Below are 26295 nucleotides of genomic sequence, written 5' to 3' on the forward strand. Positions count from 1 at the left end.
TTTCTTACATTTAATCCATGTGTCTAATGGAGTTAATTCCTAGAAAAATTTGTGCTGTTGTGTGCTGACAGCTTATTTTGACAGGTGTTAAATGCTTTGCATGCAGGCCTGAGGATGTTTGGCAGCTTAAAACATTTGGTTATTACAAGTTCTCACTCTCAAAATGGAATTTTCTGTGCACAAAGGAACATGCCCTCTATAATTTAGTTTTAAAAGCTTTTTGAATTTTGTAATTATCAGAATAATTCTTAGAAGCCCTTAACATAGGGCCAAAGACTAAGTTATTTGAAAGATATAGTGAGCTGCATATAATAATATATGAATAAAAATGCACTACAGTGATCAAGATTAACTATTGAGCATCGTATACTACAGTTACACTGTACACAGAATTTGATGGTATTGCCAAATGCAGTATTGGGTAAAAACTAGATGGTGTTGCCTTGATAAGCATTTTGCATATTATTAATGATAATATTTTGAATTTTTCCGCAGGCACAAAGATGTCATTGTCAGCCAAGGTAAATAAAAACGTTGATTTTTAAATACTGGATGAAGCTGAAAATATTTGCTTTTGACTGAATAGTATTTTGTCTAAATGAATACATTGGGACATATGCTTATGAAGCAGGGGTTTGGAGGTTATATGGCATTAATCAACTCCAAGAATTCATTTGGCAAAAAGGTACTCCAGACATATATATGATTATTGAGGTTATGGAGAAATACCTCATCAGATTGGATCTTTAATAAGTACAGAAGTTTTTTGGTAGGTGGGTGGTGGGAGGATTTGAGTTACTTTTGTAAAATAAACTCCTTTTTAAAAATTATTTTCTCTATGTATGTGCACAGAGTGGTTATGAAAACAAAAATCTAAAGTTTTGATCAATGTGCCAGTCTTCATCCAAGCAGGTGTGAGACTTTAGAAGTAGTTTTAAGATATTTTATTTCTGTCCCATAACTAGCAAAAATGTCAACTCGTGAAAAAAACAGCCAAGGTAAGAATTAAGCTATGCCCTTTGGTTGCTTTCTTCTAATTTAGCACTCTCACAAATCTTTTATTTGGCTTTTCACCATCAAAGAGTATCAGTGCATATTCTCTTAATATTTCAACTCTCTTCTTACGGAAATTTATATGCATATGAACATTGCATTTGGGGACTATTTGGGAATAGTTAAAATAAATTACGGCACACATAATTTCATCAGAGAGGAGTATGTGTTCAAATAGAAGTCTTGCATCGTTGCCTAAGATATCAGAATATTAAGAACTGCCAACTAAAAGATTTGTTTTATCTCAGCTTTCTGTCTTGCCAATATTACAACATATAAATGCTGATTAGACAGGAACAGAGACTGAAGGTTTTAACAGTCTCCTGAAATGAAAAATGAGTCTCTTCTGAAGTGTATGTCTTTGCACCAATGAATCTTACCTTCTGTGGCTACCTGCTGCTGCTGCTGGCTTGTTCAGTCAGGAAAAAGAGCCATCTATCTGAACATGGTGGGATGTGACAACAAAAGAAGTCCACTTCTGGTGTTGCACAACTACTCTGCTTTTATGTCCTGCAAACTGTACTAAAGCATGCAGTTTCAAGATTAAAGCATGTAACCCAAGTGCATGCTGTACGCAACAGATCTATGTACAGGGGTTTTGTCTTGTGCTTTTTGCTGCTAATTAAAAAATCTGCAGTCTTCAGATTCTGTGCTGTCAGCAAATTTACATTATTCACAGTTTGATTGCTTTTGGTCTCCTTCAAAAAAGAAAAGAAAACCTCTTATTTTTTGCAAGTTAATATATGAATTGTCGGAGTGGAAGCAAAAATCACCTTGGATCCAATTACTTTATCTTTTTCTAGTTCACAGAGAAATTATAGGTATAAAAATATTCTGAATTGATGCTTACCAGAAACATCTTCAGAGACAGGATGTGTGAAAGAGAATGAATGAGTATCAAGAACAAAGAAGAAATGTTTCATTGCACCATGGTGCTTAACTTAACCAGCTGTGGAACAGTACATACGTACAGCGCTGGCTACTGTAAAAGGAAAGCTAATCAGTAGAGGCCAGATGAGCTGCAATTTAGCTTTGCAAGTTTTTGAATAAAACTATTATATTAAAATACCTTTCCTAGTAAAAACAGCTTTTCACAAAACCAAGCTGTGTATAGCTAAAATACCTTCAGTGCTTCTACAACTTTGCATGTTCTGCCTAAAATGGACCACCCTCAAGTTCTCTCATTCTGGTAGCTGTAACTTTGTGTACCACGATGTGCTCCTTGCCATCTTCTGTGTTACTGTGCAGAAGATGTGATACATGGGCACCTTCCAAGTGTGTCATGCCATAGCCTGTCCTGAGCCTAACTGGAATCAAAGAGAAACATGATGCAGATAACAGGGCCCCACACATATGGGAGGTGGAGGGAAAGTCTTGTCATAGAAAATGGATTTGCTCCATTTTAAACACATGGAGTGCAAAATGTTTATTCAGTCTCTAACATGGATGCAAATGCAATTAAAGGATTCAATTTTATTTTTTTTATATTGTCATTGAATGTATTTTTTACAGGTTTTAGAGTGTGACTGTATGTGTGAGACTGTTAGCTTTTATGTTGTGTTAACTGCCACAGAAAAAACCCTGTGTAGGTTACTGTTGTTGCAGCAGGTTTACCCATCCTTTCCAGTAGAAGTTCAGCAATGCTTTGTCACTTCCCCAGCAGGGCAGATGACTTTAGCCTGTTTTGTACTTGACAGTTGCCATATAAGTAAACCAATTTCCAGTTGGCACTTTGACCCAGCTGGTCAGGAAGCTGAAGATTTGTACAGACAGTTAGCATAATGTTTCTAAGGTAAATCCTGTGGACTCAGACAGTGTTGTCTTGGATAGATAAGGTGGGATGAAGAGCTGCCCTTGCTCATGGTGTTTGTACAGAACCTTCCTTGTGGAATGCAAGGGCACAAAAAGTTACAGCTGCTTTGATGCTCCTTTGTATCTTGCCAGCCTTTGCCTCTAGGGGTGAGCAGTCTCTAGCATGGTGTTAATTAAATTACAGTGGATCCCCTGAGCTACTCATTTCACTGAGCTGTGTGTAAAACTGTGTATGCTCCCAGCACTCATCTCCCATAAGGATTGTGTCCATGTGCTTCCTAGACCTAGAAATTATCTGAAGGAGGCTCTTGGGAAGACTACTGGTGTGCAAACTGTTAAGCTTCAAAGCAAATCTACCGTAAAAATACATTAGTCTCTTTATATACACCTAAAATAAGTTTGGAATCACTGTGAAATTGCAGATTTTCATAGCAGAAGATGTTTGCATAGGGTAATGGGATGGAAGATGACAATTTTGTGTTGCTTTGGAACCACCTGGAATCACTTTGTTTCCTTGTTTTGATTTAGCTAATAAAAAAAACACCTTTGAAAATATTGGTATGGTATACTACCACAAAATATAGATGAATACGTTTTTGCATGCTTAGTTCTTGGAATCTAATTTTTCTAGCAGCAGAAGTTACTGCAATTATATCTGTCTTCTGATACTCTGTGTAGTTCATTGTGGTTTCTGTTGGTGTTGGAATTAGATATTAAAGTGAAAGACTTGGGGAGCAAATGAGAGTCTTAGAGGAGCTTCAGCAGTGAAAAGCATTAGCTGTGGTGTTGGAATTGGCTTTGGTTTGGTGTGAGTGTTGCATGTAAATGTCAGCAGGACATTAGGCAATTATCTTTTCCGAGCAGGAGCAGCAGCAGCATGGGGAACCACAGCCTGCAGCTGCCTTGTGAGCAGCTACTTGATTTTCTTCTGTTTGTCTCCATGCCTAAGCCACAAGTGTTGTAGTGTCATCTAGTACCTTCTCAGTACCAGTTTTGTTCCCTCAGTGCTTTTATCTCTCCCACTCAGGTTGAATTGCATATACTTCCCGTAAGGTTAGTCCCAAGCTTTATGCTTCTAGGTCTGTGCTAGCAGAGGTCATAGGGTCAGTGTGTTTGTTTGTCCTTGTAAACCACCAGCCTTTTTACAGTAAAATCCAATTCTGTGAAAATCCAATAAAGCTATGGGTGAAATGAACAGGTGCTTACTACAGCCTTAAAAAGACCCTAACTAAAGCTATTCTTTTAAGTTCTTTACCAGCAGGTGTTTATAATTGCCTATAAAAGCCAACTTGCTTCTCACTTCAGCAGAAACATTTTTAAAGTATTAATCATAAGACATTCATATTTTTATACCCAGAAGTTAAAGATCTGGCTTATTTTAAGATAAAAGGTAATTTATTTCACTGAGATTGTATGTTTGAGTTTGGTTTTCAGTGATAGCAGCTCCATATATTAATCACTTGTTCACTTATTATAAGGTAATAAGAGATGCTTGAACTTTTTGGATGGCAATAAAAACCATATGTGAAAGAATTAATGGAAAACATGCACTACATTCCTAAGCTTTTTGGGTTTTGTTACGATTTTTTTAAATTGTGCTTTTTTAGTTTCCATACTTTTTCTCCTGTTAGTTTAACTGTGCTGTAGTTTCAGCTTAGAGCAGTCGTGGAGCACACAATGGAAAAAATGTACCCTGCTGACAACGTGTGCAAAATTCATTGTCTTCCTCAGATTGCTTTTTCATCAGACACTGATTTTCTATCTGATGGTTGCTGAATATGCTCCCATACCTGAGAGCAAATGGAGACCTCGTCTAACATTATTTGGCTTCTTGTTCTTGTTCAGGCACAGTGCACATTATTAAGAACCATTAATACTGTCACAAAACCAAATTGTGTACTTGGGAGTTTTTATCACTGATTCTTAGCGAAGCCAGGATTTTATTATTTAAGCAGGAAGCATTTAGATAGTCTTATTGAGCTTGTTTGTGTCCAGTATTCCTTTTTCAGTTTTTTTCTTTTTTTATAAAAAGTCAGAGTTTAGTATTAAACTTCAATTATTTCAGTGCTAATGGTACCTGTTGTTAATACCTAGATTCATAACGTCACCCAATAAATGAAAAAGCAAAGTTTACATATCAAATTATGTAAAATTAATAATCAAAGATCTGTTAAGATATTTCAAGGCAAAGCTGTAAAGTCATTCCAAATCAGGACAAGTCTCTCATCTCATCTATTGTATTTGACTGCTTGGCTGGCACTGCATCAGGGCTCAGTAACAACAGTGCTTGTCTGTCTGTCAGGTTCAGCAGGCATTGGCACATAACAGCTTGGGGTGAGAGGTGGCAGACCTGCAGCCACATTTTAATTCCACTGTCAGGTTGAATGCAATGGTCTGGGCCTCGTGGCTGAATTTGGTTATTGGTCTCTGTGCTGTTGCCAGTGTTTTAAATTAGGAACAAGGCTTCTAAGCTCCTGTCCCTCAGGTTAGTGGTCCTGCAGAGTTCTTGGACACAGGCCTGAAAGCAGGAGGCTTGTGTGAAAGAAGCTATTTGTAGTTTTAAAAAGCATAACTTCACTGATCAAGCAACTAGAAGGTGAAGACAGATTAATAAATGTACCCTGGATGTGGTAGTTTATTGTATATTATTAGAGTGGTCTGGTGGCCAAGCAAGTTGGAGTCTTTTGGGGTTTTTCATTTGCTTGTAAATCACTTTAGGGCGCTGCTATATACAAATAGAACTGAGCTAGGGTTTTAATGCATCAGCCCATGTTGAAATTTGAAACTAAATGGGGTGAGACCTACTGAAAAATAGTCAGTAATAATTTGCAAAATTACTGTAATGATTCCTTTAGAACAAAACGTGTGTGTGTATATATAATCTACTATATGCTCATTAGACATCCCATTATGTACACACTTGCTAGCTGAAGAGCAGTTAATTACAGCACAGACTTGTGGGGTTATCTCAGTGTCTTGTCTAATGAGGAACAGTGTCATATAAAATACATTCTTCTAATATGTCCAGTTTTGTTGAAGAAATCATTAATTGAGGGTGAAGGTTTCTCACGTGCTTCTACAAAACTACTTGATTTCTTTTTGTGGCATGTTTTTTGGAAAATGGGTGGATTTTGTAGTGTCACTGTCTTCAAATTTCTGAAGTACCTGAATAGTAGCTTTGTCATCTGAATTGCTTTTCACTATAGATACTTCTGAGTTAATCTACAAAGACTTCTTTGATCTTTTTTTCTTCTTCTTTCCTATTATTTTTATTATTTTCCTTCACAAGCCTTTCCTAGTATCCTAAGATTATGATTCTGGGAAAGTAATAAATTGCTTAAGTGCCATTGCATGAGTCTTTCTGTGCTGGTTTCATGGAAGCACTAATTTCAGCTTTTCAGATGGTTTGCATTGCAGTATCTTCTCTGTTATCACCTGCAGGGTGATTTTCATTGGCCTTACCTTCCAGCTTGCTTTCCCTGATTTGCTGGGTTTTAAACTTTCTTCCAAAGGTGAATTAATAGAAATTGTTTGGAGTTGAATTTTAATGTTACTGAGCTGCTTTTTCTTATTTCTTCAACTTTTTTTTTATAGGGCCTGATTAAAAGCTTATTCATACTAACAGGAATCTGCTCTTGGTACAAGGAGGCTTTACAGAAAACTTTCAGTCCACTATTTGTCTACAAATTTTATTTGCCCCTAGTTCTAGTCATTCCTGGATTGCCTTATCAACAGGTTCCTTGCATGCAAGGTAACCATGCTGGCTTACAGTGACTGTCAGAGAAGATGCACTCATTTTCTTGCAGGTCAGCCAGGCTTCTGAAGCTCCCTCTCACTAGCAGCACCTTGTTTCACCAACATATTTATTCCTTTCTTCTCTCTCAGGCTGTAAACTTCCAAAGAACATTTTGTAGACACTTTGGTTGCTAACATCTGCCTTCAGCCTGCTGGAACCTACTTGGCTTAGTGTTTACGCTAATGAATTTAGCACAGGAAAGTAGAAGCACTGAAATTTCACTGATGACACAAAGCTGGGAGGCCAGACTGATAGAGTTGGAAGCTGAGATTTTAATGCAGTAAGACCTAGATGTTCCTAAGGCTGGAGTAATATTAAAAAAAAATAAATTAATTATTCATGCAGGAGTTGACTAGCAAGGTTCTAGCTATAAACAGGTGCTTGCCAGAATTAAGTGGTAGGGGAAGGGGCTATAACATGCCACTTAGTTGTACAAAGATTGAACCACTCACTTATTTTGAAAACACAAATGCAATCCCAGGATGTATCAAAAGTAATTCCAATGGAGATAGAGGCCTTGTGGAAAGTCAAAACCCTGGTAGGTTCTCTTCTGTAACACTGCATGCACCCATAACCATGAAGGGTAAATTTTGTTGTGCTGTAGAGACAGACTAAACCCTTATTATACAAAAAGAGAGTTAAATAGCTGGATGTTTTTATTTTTTCAGAATATGAAGGCTGGGAGGATTGCTGTTTTCATTCACTTTCTGACAGCAGATAGGCAGACCTGTGCTGAAGTGATCAGCCATGCTGTCACACACACAGAAAGAAAACAACCTGGCCTTGTGTTCTTGTCACCTGGAAGTTGAGTAGTTCCCAACTAGTAGTGGGAGGAGGTTTTTGGATGCTATTCTGAAATCAGTAGAGTGTGTTTATGTCTTTCTCTGTGACAGCCAGGGCTCTGCTCTCCAAAGCAGGTGCTGCAGTACTCTGCAAAGTAAAAAAATATCAATGCAAGCAGAGAGAGGGCACTTGGGGGGACATGTTTGGTATCTGTCAGGCTGGACTAGGCTGAGCTGAGCCAAGCCATGATGTTCCTCTAGCTCATCACATTAATTTGCATTAATTTGCAAAGCCCCATGCCTGCACAGTGTTCAAGACTACCTTTACATGTGTCCTCACCATGTTCTCTCTTTGTGTCTCTCCTTGTGAGCAGTGTTTTGTGTCACTTAAGCTGAGTGGGGCCACATTTTAGTCAAATTAAGTGTTTCTGCATCTTTGGGGCAGAGTTAGTAGTTTCCCCAAACCTCTGGGGGACCCATGGAGAGCCAAGAGCTGCACGCATTCTGCTTAGGTCCGGCACACCCAGAGGGCTGCTATGTGAGGCTAATAAGCCTGAGCCAGTCCTGGGAGCATGAATTGGGAGTGCTGATCCTGTGTTACCTGGCACTTGTGTAAAGAGATTGTTGAGGCTCCAGAGGTGAAATATCGTGGAGCCAAGCAGAGTTTGGCAAGGGCTGTGAATCTGAGCTCAAAGCTGCACAGAAAGCAGCTACAGCTGTTCCTGGTGAAGAGTTGGCCCCTGGAGCCAGGGTGCTGCAGCCACTTGATGCTGCCTTTTGTAGCAACTCTGGGTCTGAGCTGTTACTTTTTGTGTGTTGGGGATAATCCATGGCACCTGGGTGTGCTACCTGAAGAGCTTCAGCTGTGCTTTTCAGTTAGTTTGATCCATATTTGGAAGGATTTATAGGGTGTCTGCAGTTGCAGATTAATTAATTTAACAAGTGCCAAGAATTCGTCATGGTATGACCTCCTGGCCCTTTCCACACACAGCCCCCAGCCTCATCTTCCCCAGATGCTTCTGATCATTGGAGAGTGGGATCTGAAGACCTCTTTATATGGTACAAAATATTTTTTTGCTTTCATACTTATGTTTTCAGGCTGGTAGATACCAGAATTGTCAAGGATTTTTTGGTGGCTAGGGTTTAGTGAGTTTTTTACCCACTCTCTTTAGAAGTTTTGGCTTTTTCTCCCTTGTCACCCCTTACATACATATCTGTCATAACATGACCAAGGCTCTTTTTTCCCAAAAAAAGGACATAAAAGTCTAGACATTCTGCTTTGTATTGAGGCTTCAGGAAAGCAATATTGTCTAATGCTCTTGATCATTTAGTTGAAGTAGTATAGTATGAAAGAGTTAAATCACTGATTTTCTTAAGTTGCAAATACAAGAATTTGGCCTCAGGCAATTAATTGCTGTTTGAGAATGGTGTTGGTATGCTGTCATCCTCTCTAGTATTTCAAAAGATTTTTACATTAATATTGTATCTGCCCTACAGGTTATTCTAACAAAAGGAAATTTACAGTCTTAGACAAAAAAAAAATCTTTCAGTGGGTTGTCTTTTTTTCTAACCCTTCTTCTTCTTTAGGGAGAGGCTTAATCAAGCTTTATGTAGCCTTTGTCTTTCTAACAAATGTTTTATATATATTTCTTCAAAGGTAATCTTGAGTAACTATAGTAAGGGTAAAAAAATTTATTTTTTAATGGGGAACTTCAGAGAGCTAATTTGTATCTGAATGCCCTGTAGATATTCTTTTCCCTGAGATCCAGGAGAACCTCTTCTGACAGGCACTTGACTGTATTCCTCTTGGACTCTTGTGTCTCTCATCTGCAGAGTCCCAACAGGTGCAACTGCCTCCATCCATAAGAATTTCAGTTGCTGGTTGTCTCCACTGTTCTAGGCAACAATGAAAAATTTGATCCTAAATTTGTGGTGTCATTTTGCACTGATCTTGTGGAACCAGAAGTGTCAAGCTCAGTGTTAAATCAAGAATTTATGGTTTAACAATGATGGATCTTTTGTAAATACCCTCAGGCTTTAAATTTAAAAGACTGTGGGTGCCAGGTTTTAATAGAAAGGTCATTGTTAATACATTACTCTAGGGTTTGGCCAGTGTGATTTTTTTCTCAGAATATGCATACTATAAAAAGTGTATTGGTAGATAAATGAGGCATGGTACTAGTTTGGAATAATTATCTAAACATTTATGTCAAACAAGTGAGAGCTCCAACCTTTAGCTTTTCTTAACAATGCAGTTAAGTAATGCACATGTAGTAAAATACCTGTTGTGTCTAGTTTAGCTACCAGGGAGTGATCTTTGTTCCTTTTTATTTTATCTGACACAGGTTTTCTACTGTTCTCAGTGGAGAGACTCATGGGGTTCTTGTTCAAAGCACCCATGTTTGTTCTTGGAAAGAAGCAAGACAACTGTTTTTCACCTTTTTAATATTTCTTTCCTTTCATAGTGGACTTCTATGGCTCAGCTTTCCTTGCATTAATATGCTAAATAAGAAAAGTCTTTATATATAATATATATATATATATATAAATTGTTTAATTATTACAATTATTGACCTGGTTTCTTTGCCTTTTTAGATCTCCAAGTTTGACTTGAGCTGTTATGCTATGATTCTGTGGAAATAAGTCTGAGTTTCTCATAATTTTAATTTCAGGTGTTTTAGGGAAGGCCCAAAATAGGTTGCACAATCATGCAGTCTGACTATTAAACTTATGCTTAATTGGGGAAATATTTCCAAGCATTCCTTCAAGATTGTAGGGGAGTCTTTCATGTTTGTTTCTTAAAGAAGTACTAAAGTAATTGTTTAAAAATCTTCATTTTAGAGTTTAGTGTTTGTTGTGTCAAATGTGATTAGAGATTTCTTAATACCATATTGCTAATTTACAGCTATTCTTCTACTCCACTTCTACGCAACTATTCAAATTTTGAACTCTGAGTTCCCGTGTCTGCTATGATTTTCAAATCCCCACTCATAAAAAAGTGTCAGTGTTCCAAATTTAGAGCTGAATATTACATTACTTTGGTTAATATTTATACTAAAATTTGATATTAATTGCTAATGAAGCTGAAGAGCAATAAAATATTGCTACTTCATTGATCCAAAGTTGATGGAATATTTGGCTCTTTGTCATCAGTGCTTTTTGAAATGGAGCTGTAATTGTGGTAGGTAAGCTCACCTTCCTTGAAAAGGAACTCCTAAAGGCTTGTGAAGTGCTCAGATTCCCACAGAGATGATATACACATGTTTTGTCACAGGTGTATGCAACATTAGCTGGAGTTATTCTGAGCTGTTGCTTTTTTCCATTCTTCAGGATACGATGCTTAATAGCTCAGGTTGCTGTATTAGTTTGTGATGATATATAATTCTTGATTATATTAATCAGCAAAGCTCTTTCATTTTCCTGCAATGTCCTGGTGTCTTAGCTTGGCCATGAGGATTTGGAAAGGTGGGGGTGGGAAGCAGTTGGATAGTTGGCCTCGGAGGGTTGTGGTTAGTGGGTCATACCGTACCTGGTGGCCAGTAGGTGACACATGGAGCCTGCAGGATTCTGGCCTGGCCCTGCCCTGCTCATCATGTCTAGCAATGGCTGAGGTAGGTGACACAGTGCACTCTCAGGTTTGCAGTGACAGCAGACTGGGGGCCCAGTGGTTCTGCTGGAGAGATGGGCTTGCAGGAACCTCACAGAATTAAGCAGAGACAAATATAAAGTCCTGCACCTATGGGAAAGAAGAGTCTCTGGCAGGAATGCAGTCAGGGGACAGAGGGTCTGCATGAAGCAAGCTCACTGGGAAAGGCCCCCAGGGTCCTGAGAGGTGCCAGGAGAGGATGTGTCATCTCCATTCTTGGAGTTTTTCAAATCTGGATAGGCAAAAGCCTGGGGAGCCTAGTCTGGCCTCATAGCCAGGCAGAGGTTGGACTTAGACACCTCCTCAGGTCCTTTTCAAACTGAAATACGCCATCCTGTAATTCTTTGACTAATTATTTATTCAGTTTCAGATTTGCATTTGGATTTTGCCTTTATAACTTGCATGTCTAAAATTTATATGCTCAGTCTGTTCTATCACAAATTCAACTAATGCTTGTTCTGTGTGTGTTTAATGTTCCATTTAAAAAAAAAAATAAAATCTGAGCCTTTACCAAACTCACATTTCAAAAATAATTGTTATATAACCAGTGTGATTTGCATCTCTGTGCTTATTACTGGTTTCTTTTGTCTTTCTTCTTGTGTAAACTTGCCACATGATTGATGTGCCTTTTTGTTTCAACAGAGGGAGAATATATCAAGATGTTCATGCGAGGCCGACCAATCACAATGTTCATTCCTTCTGATGTAGAAAACTATGATGATATTAGGACAGAGCTGCCTCCTGAAAAGTTAAAACTGGAGTGGGTGTATCCTTAATATCAATAACTACTCACTGTTCCCTTTTTGTCTTGTCTTGCATTTTTCCCTTTTAGAATCCAGTCTTGTCTGTTCACTTTTAAGAGGTAAAAACTAAAAGGTGAGGGAAAAGGTTCAAATTAATATAACAATGGAAATGGTTCTTAACTCCTGTATGGTACAACTTTAAATAGCAGACAACATAGGTACGGAAATACTTTTTCCTTGTTTTGCTGTTGGTGTTAATTCTAATTTATTAACTGATTTATATTTAATGCAAAAGAAAGCATCTTTGAAGAGTTACAGAGTTTGAAAAATGTCCCCCTCTGCCTTCTACTATATTAATGTAGGCTTTGCTTCAGGAATACTTAGTTTTTAATCTCTGATCCTTTTTAGGAAGTTTAGAACTATGGAAGATGTTGAGTTTGTTGTCCTTTCCTACTTACTGATGATTGGAGAAGCAGCCATCCTTTGCACTGCTTCTGTATTTCAGCTCCAAAGTGAAGCAGTTAATTTCTTGGAAACTGGTTTGTAATAAGTGCACTAAATTTGTCATTTGAAGAACTGAGTAGGTGTGTGGCTGATGACAATTCTCCAAGTTCTCTAGATCAGACATTAAGTTCATTAAGAAATGTGCCTTTGCAGACGTTTGTGTCTTCCCGTCACTCCCTCATCTCTGGAAGATTTTTCCAGTAAGCTGTGATTGTGTAAGTAAGTTTCTTAGTACTTCGGTAAAATAACATATCTAGGCAGCACTTGAGTTGTTTTAATAATTGAATTTCGATGCTCTGATGTTGCAGAAAGAAAGAAGGAAGATTTTTTAGGAATGTTGATGATACACTGTCATATGTCAGGAGGAAAGTTTCAGATGAAAGTCTGACTGGAAGGAAAACAGAGCTCTTTTTCATGCTTTGTAAAACTGTGGTACCCAATTTTACTACCATCACAGCTCTCGGTTGCTGATGCTGGCATTCATGACTGTGGAGTGAATTGGGTCAGTCAGTGATCTGGCTGAAATGTAATCTCTTTTTGTGAAGTTAATTTTCAAGCAGGACCCATACATTAGTTTGATTTTCCTCACAAATATGCAAGGACTGGAACTGGCATACAGGAGGAGCATCAGCTTGACTTTTCCAGCATCAGAGAGCAGTTTGGACTGATGAAAACTGATCATGAAATCACACCCTCAGTTAAGTAGGTGCAAATCCCAGTGTGGACACATTTAATGTCCAAGAACCTTATGTTCAGGTTAAACCAGTTGGCTTCTGAGGTCTAATTAAAATGAAATAAATCTAGTCGAAAGAGGCTGTCCATATGTTTTGGAATCTGTTTAAGGAAATGTCATCCCAAATCAGACCAGTAGATTTATGAGTGTGGGGGTATCTTTTGGATGCAAAGGTGAAGAAAATGATGAAAAGGCAGTAAAATTTATGAGGACTAAATATTGATCTCTGTGATGAATTTGAACAAAATTGCTCTTCAGTTTGGAGAATGCAGCAGCAGCAGACCTTGTGCTTTATTCTTACGGTTAACAGGGGGAACAAATCTGCAAGACAGCAAATCTTGCAAATATGATGGGAGACTGAACCCTGTACACCTTCTTAAAAAAGCATGGGGACAATTATTCACTGAGTATTTTGCTAATGTCAGTGTTTTGCACCTGAAAGCTCAACTGCATGTTGAATAGTTCCATTTTATAGGATTCGTTTTGAATTCTTTTAATTCTCCTGCCTTTTGGATGATTTTTTTTTTTTTTTTATAATTGGGTTTTCCTTTGTTATTATTCTTTTGGAAAATGCTGGTCAGCTATGACCAACTGCAAGGAAACAACAGGCAGATTATTGGAGTGGATTTTCTTGGTTTATTGCTTGGTTAGGGGGGTGGGGAGGTCTCCTTTTTAGATGTTTCCTGTAGGTTTATTCAACTGCTGATACCCTGTACTGTAGATTCAAAGAGGGAAACTTAGCTTTTGTCTGTCTTGAAGATTATAGTCATTTGAAGAAATGCCTAAGCTGCTTGGCAAGATAAAGCAGCTCATGGGGGAGTCTGAGCTCTTGACTGTGTCTGGTTCCTGAGTGATGTCATTTAAATTAAATAATATAGTTTGAGTATCCCAGCTTTGTAGTGCAATCTTTGCTACTGCACTTCAAAACTGGTTAAAGCATATCTGGCATTTCTAGTAATAGTAATATTGGCTTATTTAATAGCTTCAGAGCTCACAGTCAATGTAGCTTTTTGCAGTGACTTTGTGGATTTTTTTCTCCCAGTGTATAGTAGCTCAGTTTCAGGAGGGTTTTTTAGACTCCATTTTATGAGATTATTTTTAGCAGTAGTGCTCTTCTTTCTAAGAATAATTGAAGACAGTGGTAAATATACTGCTGAATTCTGGTGTACGGTAGATCACTTTTCATGAAGGCAGTAGCTATTTTTAGCCAGTTAAACAAACAAGCAAAAAACCCCCAAAACTCAAAGCTTTTAGACATATCAAATGTTGTGACAAAACAGTCCTCTTAATTGGTGAGAAATAATCACAGTATCAAGGCAACTATCTCTCCATTTCCCCAATTTAATCATCAATTTCACTGAAAGATAAACACTGAAATTCAGTGGAAATCAAGCATCAAAGTTGTCAACCCTTTTTCTGAAGTGACGCAGTCAATTATTGCATTAATTTTACTGCATTAATTGTGTTGCACTGTATGTGCTGCTTTGTTCTGCATGTGTGGAGCAGGAAAGAAATACTGTGGAGCAACAATCCTTTTTTTCACTCAGGATAGTTTGGGATGGAGAATGAAGAAAGCAAAAAAAAAATGTCCCACAAAACAGGTGGTTCATTTACATGCTTGTAAAAAATGTGCTTCTAGAAAATGTAGCCACTCTTCGCTACTCTGTTTTATAGGAGGGGTAAAAGAAAGGCAGTACTGAGAAAATGTTTTTGTTGTTGTTTTTTTTTCTTGCAGTTTCATGAATGTCAGAGCTCAGTGGTGGGTGCCAGAGTATTTAGCTCTAGCTTGGCTAAGCATGGAAGTCTTCTGCTGTGGAAACTCATGTTTGTGCAAATCATTAATACTTTTCTAGGATGAATGTTCAAAGATGTCAATCTTAGTAAATCCTTATTAATACATTCCTTAAATCCTTATCAATACATTCCCTATTGTGTACAGCAGATGAGCAAAACCTGCTTCTTTCTTCTGAGAAGGTATTTAAAATAGCATTCTTAATGCTTCAGGTTAGAAAAAATATTGTCATTGGTTTATAGCTCATTGCTTTTGAAAGTTGAGCTATTTGGTTTGTTGTTTGTTATTTTTTATAAAAGGCCATTCTGGGGTTTCTTTTAGTTCTGTCAGTGCTTAAAAGAAGAAAGAGGAAAACCGAGTGGGGGAGTAAATAGTAATGGATGAGAAACAGAGGCATCCTTTTTTTCCTGCCCTCAGCATTGTGTTATATCAGCATTTCTCTCGGTATCGTTTGCTTAGCAAGCCAGTGAATAATCTCTGCTTCAGGGGAGCCATTGTGTTCTTCCCTACTAAACGGAAGACAGCAAGATATAAATCTGTTTTGTTTTCCACACTCCAGAGAGGTTTAATTGACAACTGAATGCAGTGTCCCTCTTTGAACTACTGTTTAGTTACAGCATGTGTTTAATTTTGCATGTGTTCCTCTGGTCTGGTGGCACTGCAGAAGAGGAAGGGTAGCGGGGAAGTGTAGTGGAGCATTTTTGGTAAAAAGGTGGCCCTTTTTCATGGAGAATAGAGCTCAGACTATCAGATTAGGGAATACCAGTTTAGACACTCCCAAATTTGAGCTACTGCACCTGCCTTCATTTATGAGAAAGGGCCACCTTCATCCACTCAGCTTTCTCCACATGGGCCTTTCACTTCCTTTTGTATACCTTATTAGCCAGGACCTGAAGCTGGAATCCTTTAGTAGAAGTTGCTTAATGTGTTTGCCATCTTTTTTTTTGCTGTTGCAGGTGTATGAGTTAGCAGTGAAGTGGAAAGCTCTCTAAAGTGCACGACATAACAGGAAAATAATATTTTTGGGGCTATATATCTAGATGTTAAAGTCTGAGTTATTATGTTAATTGTTCCTGGTGACCCAAGGAACTAAAATTTAGGCAGGCAGCCACATTAATAGTCTAGAGGAAGAAAACTGCACCTGTTCCAAAGAAATAACGAGTTGTAATAACGTTTGACCAGTGCCAACCAAGGCTAGTTCACAGTGTGTAAAACTTCTGAATGTCATTAGGTGCTGTGCATATTCCTACAGAAAACATGCCTTTTATATATTTTGGGTAGATTTGGATAGAGTATTTTTCATTGTGTAAATCTCTTTTAAGTTTGCTTTGTTTAAAAAATACTCTTAAACCAGGCTAAAGAAATCTTTCCTGAACTTGGCAGCTGCTGTGCAGAAGCTTGCCTTTCCCTGTAGGGCATTAGGAATTGTTTTAGAAGGCCAAATGAAAGCAACACTGCTTTCTAGCCTGCTGATACACAGCTCTGCTGTTGTAAAAAATGTTCAATTAGAATAGAGAGTCCTCCTGTTACCTAATGAAATTTCACATGAAAATTCTTACGAAACTGCAATACTGTGTTTGCTTTCCTCTACCATATTTTATTTTTAACATCAGTTATCATCATTTCTTGAGGGATTTGAGTTCCTGAAGTCCAGTTTTTTGGGGTTTTTTTTTGGTTTTATTTTTAAACTGTGTTACTGAAATCATGCTGTAGTTCCAGAGGGAAAAACTTGAAGAGCATTTGCTGACATGAGAGCTCTGCAGGAATCCTTTAGAAAAAAGAGGAAAAAAAAAATAATTTGTTTTTTTTCCTGGTATTCAGTGATTATGAAAACCTTAACTAAATAAAAATATAGATATGGGTATCGTGGAAGAGACTGTCGAGCCAATGTTTACCTCCTTCCTACCGGAGAAATTGTGTATTTCATAGCCTCAGTGGTGGTACTGTTTAACTATGAGGAGAGAACCCAGCGGCACTACTTGGGTCACACAGACTGTGTTAAATGGTTAGTATACAAAATTTGCATGTAAGTGTGTGGGTAATAATGCAGAAATATTTCTTTTCCTCTCCTGCTGTGTGTACAAACTAATTAATGTCATCATAGTTGTAGCTATTTCCTGTTTAATCAATCCCAGTAGATTTCACTGTAGTAAACACAGCACAAACAAATTGTGTCAGAGCAGTCCATGCTAGCTTAGGATGTCTGGTTTAAATGTAAAACAAGGGGTACATGTACAATCTGAGAGTGCCAGGTTAAAGAAAGGATCATTGCATAAACTATTCCAAATATTTGTCCCAGAAATTAAAAATTGTTGTTAGCCTGACTCTAAATCAGTTGTTTACAGACAGTATGGCAAAAGTGCAGTCTTAAAGAGAACTAGAAAACCAAGTCAATCAAACCTGAACAATCATACTCTTGTTTTGTAAAAGATGCCCTGTCCAAGTATAAAGAGAATCAGAAAAATCAGAAAGATGTTAGCAAAAAAGAAAAGTATAGAAGAAAAATTGAAGCCAATGTCCAATTGAAGCCAATGTGGGTGCAAAGGCAGAATTTGCTATGCTAGTCTGAAGAGTAGTGCACAAAATGTAATGAACATAAACCATCTACTATGCAGTACCTGACTGGAGAAAATTTGACATCTAAAGCTTTTTTCTCTTGTCTGTGTAATTGCTTCCTGTGGAAGGAATGTTACCAGTTTGTGTTCTTTGCTCTCATTCAGAAAATTGCACTGAATTGTAAATTTTTTTGATGTCCGTCTTTATGATCTCTTCAGGTTTGCTCTGGCCCCCTTTATTTCTTCAATGGCTTTCTTCACCATTGCAGTTTTACAGAGAAAGCCATTAAGAATATAGATCAAAAAATCCCAGACTGAGAGGAAGTATAAAATCTGTTTTTCCACATCAGCTTCATAACAAAATGTGATAAGCAAGGGCAGAGTTTTACTTCCACTAGTAGCGCATTGCACTTCGGTAGTACAATTACATCAGTAACTTATTTCAAGTGGTGGTAATCTCTGACTCCTGGGTGCACAGGCAAACCCTCAGCCAACCTTTCTGCCTGTTTTTCACTGGGTTCGTGACACCTCTAAGTTTAGGCATAAAATACACCTTAGTGCTTATAAATATGGTGCATAACTATGTGTAGGAGGTTCATTACAAGACAATGTAGATTTTGTTACATTAGACTTCCAGTGTAGTGCAAACCTGAGATGTGTCAGAGCACATGTGGAGGTGGCTCTTCTGGCACTCCTGGTTGTGTGTCAGCAAACAATTAATACATTGTGGAATGAAATATCTGATGATAAGCATTCAAGCTGTCTCCTTAAAAGTGGGATTTAGGATCATAAGTGTCTTCATGGGCTTTTGTTGAGATACAAATAAAAAATTTACAAAACACCTCTCAGTTTTGAAGACCTATGACAGCAAAAGCAAGTCATATTTCTGTCTGTCTTAGTCTTGCAGTTCATCCAGACAAAATTAGAATTGCAACAGGACAGTTAGCTGGAGTGGATAAAGATGGAAGGGTAAGTAATAGAGCTGTTGAGCAGTAGTAACTTGTTTTGAAAATCAGGACGAAGTGGATTGGGGTTTTTTAATCATCACCTTCTGTCTGCAGTTTACATTATGCACAGCATTTACTGAGATATTTTGATTTTCTCAGGTAACAGCCTGTATCTCTAGCAAAAGACAGTAAAATGAAGCACACAACCATATATTAAAAAGAGCAGAGGCTTATAAAGTCCTTTATCTGCAAGCAAACATGAAGCTTGTAATTGATTTGTAACGCCACATAATTTATGTTATATTACTTTCAATATGTCCTCTCCCAAGGGAGAGCAAATCTCCAATTCTGTGGGTCAGTATAGTCTTAAGGCTTCGTGGAAGAGGAAACCAACTTTGAGAATTCATGGAAGGTATACCAAGCTTTCCTAGAAAGTTGCTCATTTCTGAGCAAGTATATTTAAATGCTGCTCTCCACCTTTTGGCATAATTCTGTCAGAATTTGAATAATTGGACTATTTTCAAGAAGTTATAAACAGAGGGGGGGAAAAAAGATGCTATAAAGTGTAGAAGGATGTTAAATATATCTCTTTTTCAGTGTTCAACCTGATTTTTTATATGTTGTAAGAAATTTATGTGGGGGGGCTTGTATACATGATTTCCACTGAGCATATTCTGATTCTTGTTAGAGCTGGTTGGTTTATCTTTCCATCAGTAAAAAGATTTGTCATTTTCAATGGTGAATGCTGTCCTTAGGCCAAGTTAATTTGTGATTGTTTCTAAGCTAGTTTGGAATAGTAGTTGTATGAAATAAAACCACAGACATTTTCATTGAGTGATTGGTGATGGTTAAGAGACTCAGTGCACCAGGGTTTGTTTCTTTACTTTTTTTCCTAATTTATATATATAATCCCAGATTTGATCATTATTTTTAGTTGTTGCATAATATCGCTAGTCTGGGGTCTGAAATGCAAGATGACTTTTCCATTATTTGTTCGATTCCTTGAATTGGTTAACGTATTTTCACAACTACCAAATGCCACTTTCCTGCCTCGATGGCAGCGCCGCGGTGTTGGTAGCCCAGACATAAGGATCCACATTGCCTTGACTCTCCCCTTTTGACTTTGAGGATAGTACCCAGCAGCACCACCCGCACAGGTCATCCTGCATTTTGCTCTGCAGTTTGTAATTCAGGCAGCAGCTGCTTAACAAAGCTCGGCCCCAGCCCGCGGTGCTTTCCCTGCTGGTGACCCGTTTGTCCCGTTGCTTTCCCACGCAGCCCCTGCAGCCCCATGTTAGAGTGTGGGACTCGGTGAGCCTGGCGACGCTGCAGGTCATCGGCCTCGGCACCTTTGAGCGCGGAGTGGGCTGCTTGGATTTTTCCAAAGCGGTAAGATGGGCGCGGTTCCTCGGGGTGTTCCACAGAACGTGGCCAGTCCCATGGAAATGGGAAGGAAATCTATGGAGATTTTTTGCATGTGGTTGTCTGGCTGATCTCTTTTGGTATTAAAAGTGCCAGTAAGTTTCTGTATACTTTATAAAAGCAGCAAACTAGCGGGAAAAACAGGAAATGGCACATGTGAAATTGCAGTAACAAACCAGCACAGTAAATAAATACACAAGAAAAGCCCTAACGAGAAATTGAAGTCCACATTGGTTTGGTGGTTTTGTTTTGTTTGTGAGGACCTTGGTTCTTTTTACTTTGATGTTAAAATTTGTTACAATTTGTTAGTTAGGCTTGTGAAGACAAAATTTAATGAGTTCTGATAGAAGGGTTAACTTTTTTGCTTTCACAGCTGGAGTAGGTTTCAATCCACCAACAGGAAATGAAAAAAAACCCAAAACCCTCATATTATCTTGTACTATTTTTTCCTGAGGAATAGCTTGTTCATTTTTGACCTCTTTTACACAGGAAAAAAATAGCGGTCTTTGTTACTGGGCCCATAGAATTTATCAGAAAAATTGGTAGTGCATGGAGATCCACTACTTGGCATTCAGAAAGATCTCATTTCAAATTTGGAAATGAATTGGGTTTTTATTTTTTTCTAAAATATGGCCATATTTTAATCTTTAAGCTGCCACTGCACTTTTGCCAAAAAGCTGAGACATATCAGACCTCCTGAGAGCCCAGGCTGGATTCTTGCATTCCATCAAGAAGAATTAAAATATGTAAAAAACCAGAAAATGTAGGAAAACAATGTCTGCAGTATTTTGCTAATAGAGGAAGAGATTTACAGGTCAGCTGAGGTGGGAAGGTATTTCTGGAGATCACCTTATCCACTGTCCTGCTTGCAGCAGGTTCTGTCAGAGCAGGCTGCTCAGGCTCTGGTCCAGCTGGCTTCTGGCAATCTCCAAGAATGGAAACTCAACAGTGTCTCTGGGTGACCTGTTGAAAAGAAATTCTTGCACTCTTGCTGCTGTTTCACTTAGCAATTGAAAGAAAAAAAGCAATTGAAAGAAATTTCTTAGCATTGTACGTTTTGTGTTTCAGTAAATAATGTGAAAGGAGTACCAGCATTCCTGTCACTCCAACAAACCACTAAAACTTAGATACTCGGATAGAGATCTTTTTCAGTGTGAATATGAATGCATTCCATCATTTAAAAAAAAACAAAACAACCAAAACCTGGGGAATTTTTGAGGACTAGATTTTAGCTTTTATTGGTTCTGTTTTTCAGCTGCAACTTCATTTGATACCTTATTAGAGTCTCACATGGTTGCTTACTAGACTGAAACAATTTGTGTGCAATATCTAGGATTATTTTCACGACAGAATTTATTAACCCCCACAAGAGCTGCGTACATCACCAATGCTGTCTTCAGGGTTTCTTCCCACCTAATCATTCAAATGTATATTTGCATATTACTGCTCAGAATAGTGCTTGGGAATAATAACTTTAGCCACTTCTATTTTCATAATTTGTTAGAGAATGAAGTGCAAGAATCAACTTTAAGATAATTGAAGTCTCCTCTAAATCTTTCTACAAATGTCCTTGAAACAACTGGTTTGTGCAAGTTATTGCTGGGAATAAATATGGTTTTGTTTTAAGATATTTTTCTCTATTCCTTTAATTACATGTAGCCATATATTTACCATTTTGTTGTAAAGTTGCTCAAAATAAGTGGTTTCAGTTATTTAATACTGTAGGTTCTGCTCTACCTCCCCTGTAAGCGTTGTTTTATTCAGAAAGTTTTACCTTTGCTGCAGTTTTACCAACTACCTGATGAAACTGCTGGTACTTTATGACCCATAAGGAAAAAATGAGACATGCTTACAGAATCTGATAATGTAATTGTGTGTATGTGATAGTGGCATTTAGGAAAAAAACACAAGTGGAGCTGTCTGTCTGTCCTCTGAGACCTGAGGAAAAACAAAATACTTATAAGAACCCACAAACAAAAAACCCAGCGTAAAAACAAACAAAACCAGAGTAAAGACTTGATAAAATAGCTTTAAAGCTTTCCTAGAGTGTTATTTGAAGCATGATCATTTTTTATGAGATTATACAAAAATGTCTATATTTATAAAAGAAAAAAAGAAAATTCTGCATATATATATTGTGGTTGTCATTACTTTAAAAGGACTTGGTTCATTTATGTACCTTTGTGGATTTTTAAAAATACCTCTGCCCTGCTCTGTTTCTAAATTGGGTATGATAATACTTTGTCAGTCCTTTTTTTTTTTTTTCTTTTTCCTTTAGGATTCTGGTACTCATTTGTGTGTAATTGATGACTCTAACGAGCATATGCTTACAGTGTGGGATTGGCAGAGGAAATCAAAAATAGCAGAGATAAAGGTAATTTTTACACATGAGTATTCTGAAATACAAGTGGTTTTATTCCCATAATTACAGGTTTTGGAGACACACTTTTGATGGTACTTGAAAACTGCAACTGTGTTATACTGCTGGCTTGTCTAAGGGTTCCACAGAAATGTATTCTTAACTTGTTTACTGCAAGAGGTTTGAATACTGAAGAGTTTGTAATTACATTTTACTCATCCTTAAAAGCCAATGTAAATAAAGCAATTGTTTAGTGGTTTCTTAATTGAAAAAAAATAAATCCTGGAAACTTTAAGAAACTAAACTGATGATTCAATCTGTAGTTGTTTAAAAAAGTAAAATACTTTAGACTTTCCTTATTGTATTTTTTTCTGAATCAAATTCCAGTTTTTTATTTGCAGTATGTGTCTCTTCTCTTTTGAAGTCCTAAGTACTTTCGTGGATTGCAGCCTTGCCAGCTTTTCTGTTTCTTTTCAAACTTTCCCAAACTTCAGACCAATGAAATGTGTTCAGAGGTGTTGCACTCAGTGCTCTTGTAAAGCTGTTTTCACTGGGAACACCCAATCCTTCGTGTTATCCAATATCAAGCAAGCAAATATTTACCTGCATGTGGAACTGAGTATTTTTATGTTTTTATAAATCATGCTTTACAACCATATATGTCTAGATCATTACAAATTTGCCATTTCAGATAACAAAATCAGGTTGGTTTGACCCCCTTTTTCTAGATTATCTTGACTAATGCTAACTGTATTCTACAAGTTTTAATTTAATTCTATGACAGCATTTTTATTTCCTTTTTTATATTTTATGTGAAACTATTTGGCATATGCCTTGTGTTTCCCGTTCACTGACATTATATTTTGACTGTTTTTGCACTCAGGGGAGTTCCTTGGTGTTTCAGAATTGGCTAAAAATTATTTGGCAGGGACAGTTTGCCCTTCAGAACTTATTCACGTCTAGGACTTTTGGTCTTGCAGTATCTTAAGCACCTTCCACAGGAGACACTGTGAGCAGAGTTGCATCCCTTGAGCTGGGATGCAAAACAAAAGTTGTTTCTTAGCTGAACTCCATTAAGGTTTTCAGTCCTTAAATTCCAATTTATTTTTTTTGACATAGCAGTTTTGCTCATGCGAAAACTGTGTGAGAAACATAATTCAATGTATATGGCCATGAACAAAAACAAAACAAAAAGGAAATTTAAGGAGATTGTTTTTTTAAAGTAAGCCAAAAGTGGTGAAGTAGGAGAAGTTTCTCCCAAAGATGTGATTTATCAGTACTCTTATGTATAAGTCACAGAACAGCTGGGGTTGGAAGGCACCTGTGGAGATAATCTGTCCAACCCCCAAGCCAAAGCAGGTTCACCTAGAACAGGTCACACAGAATCATGCCCAGGCAGGTCTTCAGTATCTCCAGAGAAGGGGACTCCACAGCCTCTCTGGACAGCCTGTTTTGAAATCCTGTACAAGTAAATGAGTTTACTTTCTAGTTTTGTAGTCACTGCCTGCAGGAGATTTGTCTTCAAAGACAGTTTGGTTGAATATACATTAGAAGTTAAGTAAATGACCAGTCAGTTTGTTGTGTTTTTAAAATCTATTGGTAAAGGATGAAAGACTTGTAAGATGTTGGTAATTCAGTAAAATTACATGCAGCCAGTAAAAATACAAAGGTGAGACCCTAAGTTTCAGAATTTTGAGTTAAGCAGGCTTCTCTTTTTCTTCTTTGTGAGGAGGAATAGAAAACAAAGAACCCCAAAATTTTTTTTACAGAATTTCAGAAAGAGAATGATGGATATAATCCTACAATATTTTTGTTGTCTTACTTGCCTCTGTCACAGCTTTGTTATCCAGAATAGCAAACCAATCTGTACAAAAACTAAGCAGGGTTTTCAATCCAAAAAAGTGTCTTTTATACATTATTCACTTTCCTTGGCAGAAGCTATTCAAGAGATCAGAAGCCTTTGTGTTTAAAAAGGGAATGTAAAACCCTAAATTCTGTACTGAAGTTCAATAATGATCTCTTATGTATGTGAAAAATCAATATATATAGAATTATATATGCAATCATTCAGACATCTGACTTAGCACAGAACACTTAAACTAGATAGCTTGAAAGTATTTCTTACATATCTCTGTTCTAAAACTTGGGGTTTACGTGTTTTTCTGGTCATTAATGTCCTATCTGAATATATATGAAATAATATTATTTCTGTTATTATTTCAGACTACAAATGAAGTCGTTCTTGCTGTAGAATTCCATCCCACTGATGCAAATACCATAATAACATGTGGCAAATCCCATATATTTTTCTGGACCTGGAGCGGCAATTCATTATCAAGGAAGCAAGGGATATTTGGGGTAATGATATGTTGATACCAGGACAGTTTTAAATCAATGGAAATCACGTTTTCTGTACATTTGCTTCGTTGTTACCATGTACTGTCTGATCAGAGAGGTAATCATACAAAAAAAAGGTTAAATTCTGCTTATGTGTATGCAGAGTGCGAGAGTGTGGATGCATTATTCTATTTATGTAACAAGTACAAGGAATTATCCCTTTCTCTTGCTTATTTTGTTTCAGAAATATGAGAAACCTAAATTTGTTCAGTGTTTGGCTTTCTTGGGAAATGGTGATGTACTCACTGGAGACTCAGGTGGGATAATACTTATATGGGGCAAAACTACTGTAGAAGCTACTCCAGGAAAAGGAGCTAAAGGTAGGTTATGTTGGGAGTTAATCACAGATTTTACATAATCTGTAGAAGACAAATGTAAAGGATGGCATTAGGCAAGGAATAGAGAAACAGGCCTGACTCAGAGCATTCACTTCCTATCAGTAACAGGTGCTACGAAAATCCTGCAAGTCCTATGACTTTGCTGACTTGAGAGCAGTCTGGAATTTCTGTATAATTAACAGAACTGTGTGTGAAATGAATGAAAACTACTTTATCTAAATGTTTTTCATTTTTAAAAAATGTGGATAATCAGTTTTCCTTTGATCTGGTGATTTGAAAAAGGCTGTGGGATCAGTTTGGGGATTCTTCAAGCTGCCTTTGTCTCTTAAGCCTTATGTTGCATCATGCTTAATCTCAGAGGGATACCATTAAGTGGTGGAGCTGATATTAACAGGACTTGTATGTGAAGTACAATTACAACACTTAGTTGTAGCAGTTGTGTGAATAACTATTTCTGGTTTAGCAGACCCTCAAGTCTTGATATACTTTTTAAAAAAATAAATTTGAAATTTGAAATTGAACTAACTCTTTAGAGCAAAGCTTTTGTGAAAAAGAAAGGAAAATTATTTGTTACCCAACATATGCAGACCTGGCACAGTTGAGCCCTCATAAATTCAATGATAATTCATTTTGCTTGGCAGCTATTTCAAACGCTCTGGTTTAAATTGGTATGCCAGGAAAACATTCATGTAAAAAGTACATTTTTAACAGTAAGTCTGATTTTGTAGGTAAATCTTTTTCTCATCTTTCAAGTTAACTGCAATGGAAAAGTAATTCAACATATTATATGATATTTAATTTTTAATTTCTTGCACAAAATTAACCTTTTTTCAGTATAATCCTAAAAGTTACCAAATAGAATATTTATTTACATTGGCTTAGTTGGCTTATCACATTAGATTGGTCACAGGACTTGATCTCATACTCTCTTTTACAGTATGAGGGCACACTGATTTAAACTGATTTGAGCCATAGGCAGAGTCAAGCTCATAGCTGGGTGATGTTTCACTTTTTCTGATTGCTATTTAAAAATATGCAGCACCAGAATCTTGTTTTGTTTAGGTTTTTTTAATTAGTTTCCAACATCAGTTCTTTTGATATGAAGACCCAATGATGATGCAAAAGGCTTCTTTTACTACCCTTGTTGTTTAATATTCTCATCTCCTTCATTCTTCCAAGTATTTTCCTTTGGCTAGACTGCTGTCTCGATAGATGCCAAATGCTGGTTGTACTATTTTTATGTGTGGCAGCATCCAGCATTAGATATTAGGTTCATGCATCCTGGAAATTTTGCTATAAATAATTGGCCTTTTATCCCCAAAAAACTATAGACAACAAGACTGTTAGTTTCTTTTAATAAAGTATCTTTATTTCTTTTCTAATAATGACTTGCTAAATATTTTTTTTTACTCTAAA

The 26295-nt window shown here is 37.2% G+C and overlaps 1 protein-coding gene across 5 annotated transcripts in view; it reads left to right on the top strand.

Annotated features, from left to right (window-relative positions):
* EML4 (EMAP like 4) overlaps positions 1–26295 on the top strand; it is a 147375-nt gene that overhangs the window by 99096 nt on the left and 21984 nt on the right. For 3 of the 5 annotated variants that reach the window (XM_015621767.2, XM_015621766.2, XM_033513320.1), the window contains 9 exons: positions 496–521; positions 966–998; positions 11732–11855; positions 16717–16866; positions 18316–18385; positions 19642–19752; positions 22064–22159; positions 24368–24502; positions 24726–24861. In XM_015621767.2, coding sequence (XP_015477253.1) covers positions 496–521; positions 966–998; positions 11732–11855; positions 16717–16866; positions 18316–18385; positions 19642–19752; positions 22064–22159; positions 24368–24502; positions 24726–24861 — 881 coding nt within the window. The remainder of the gene's footprint in view (positions 1–495; positions 522–965; positions 999–11731; positions 11856–16716; positions 16867–18315; positions 18386–19641; positions 19753–22063; positions 22160–24367; positions 24503–24725; positions 24862–26295) is intronic. The other 2 variants (XM_033513319.1, XM_033513321.1) reach the window with 1 other exon arrangement.

Source organism: Parus major, chromosome 3, assembly GCF_001522545.3.
Source record: "Parus major isolate Abel chromosome 3, Parus_major1.1, whole genome shotgun sequence".
Taxonomy (NCBI): domain Eukaryota; kingdom Metazoa; phylum Chordata; class Aves; order Passeriformes; family Paridae; genus Parus; species Parus major.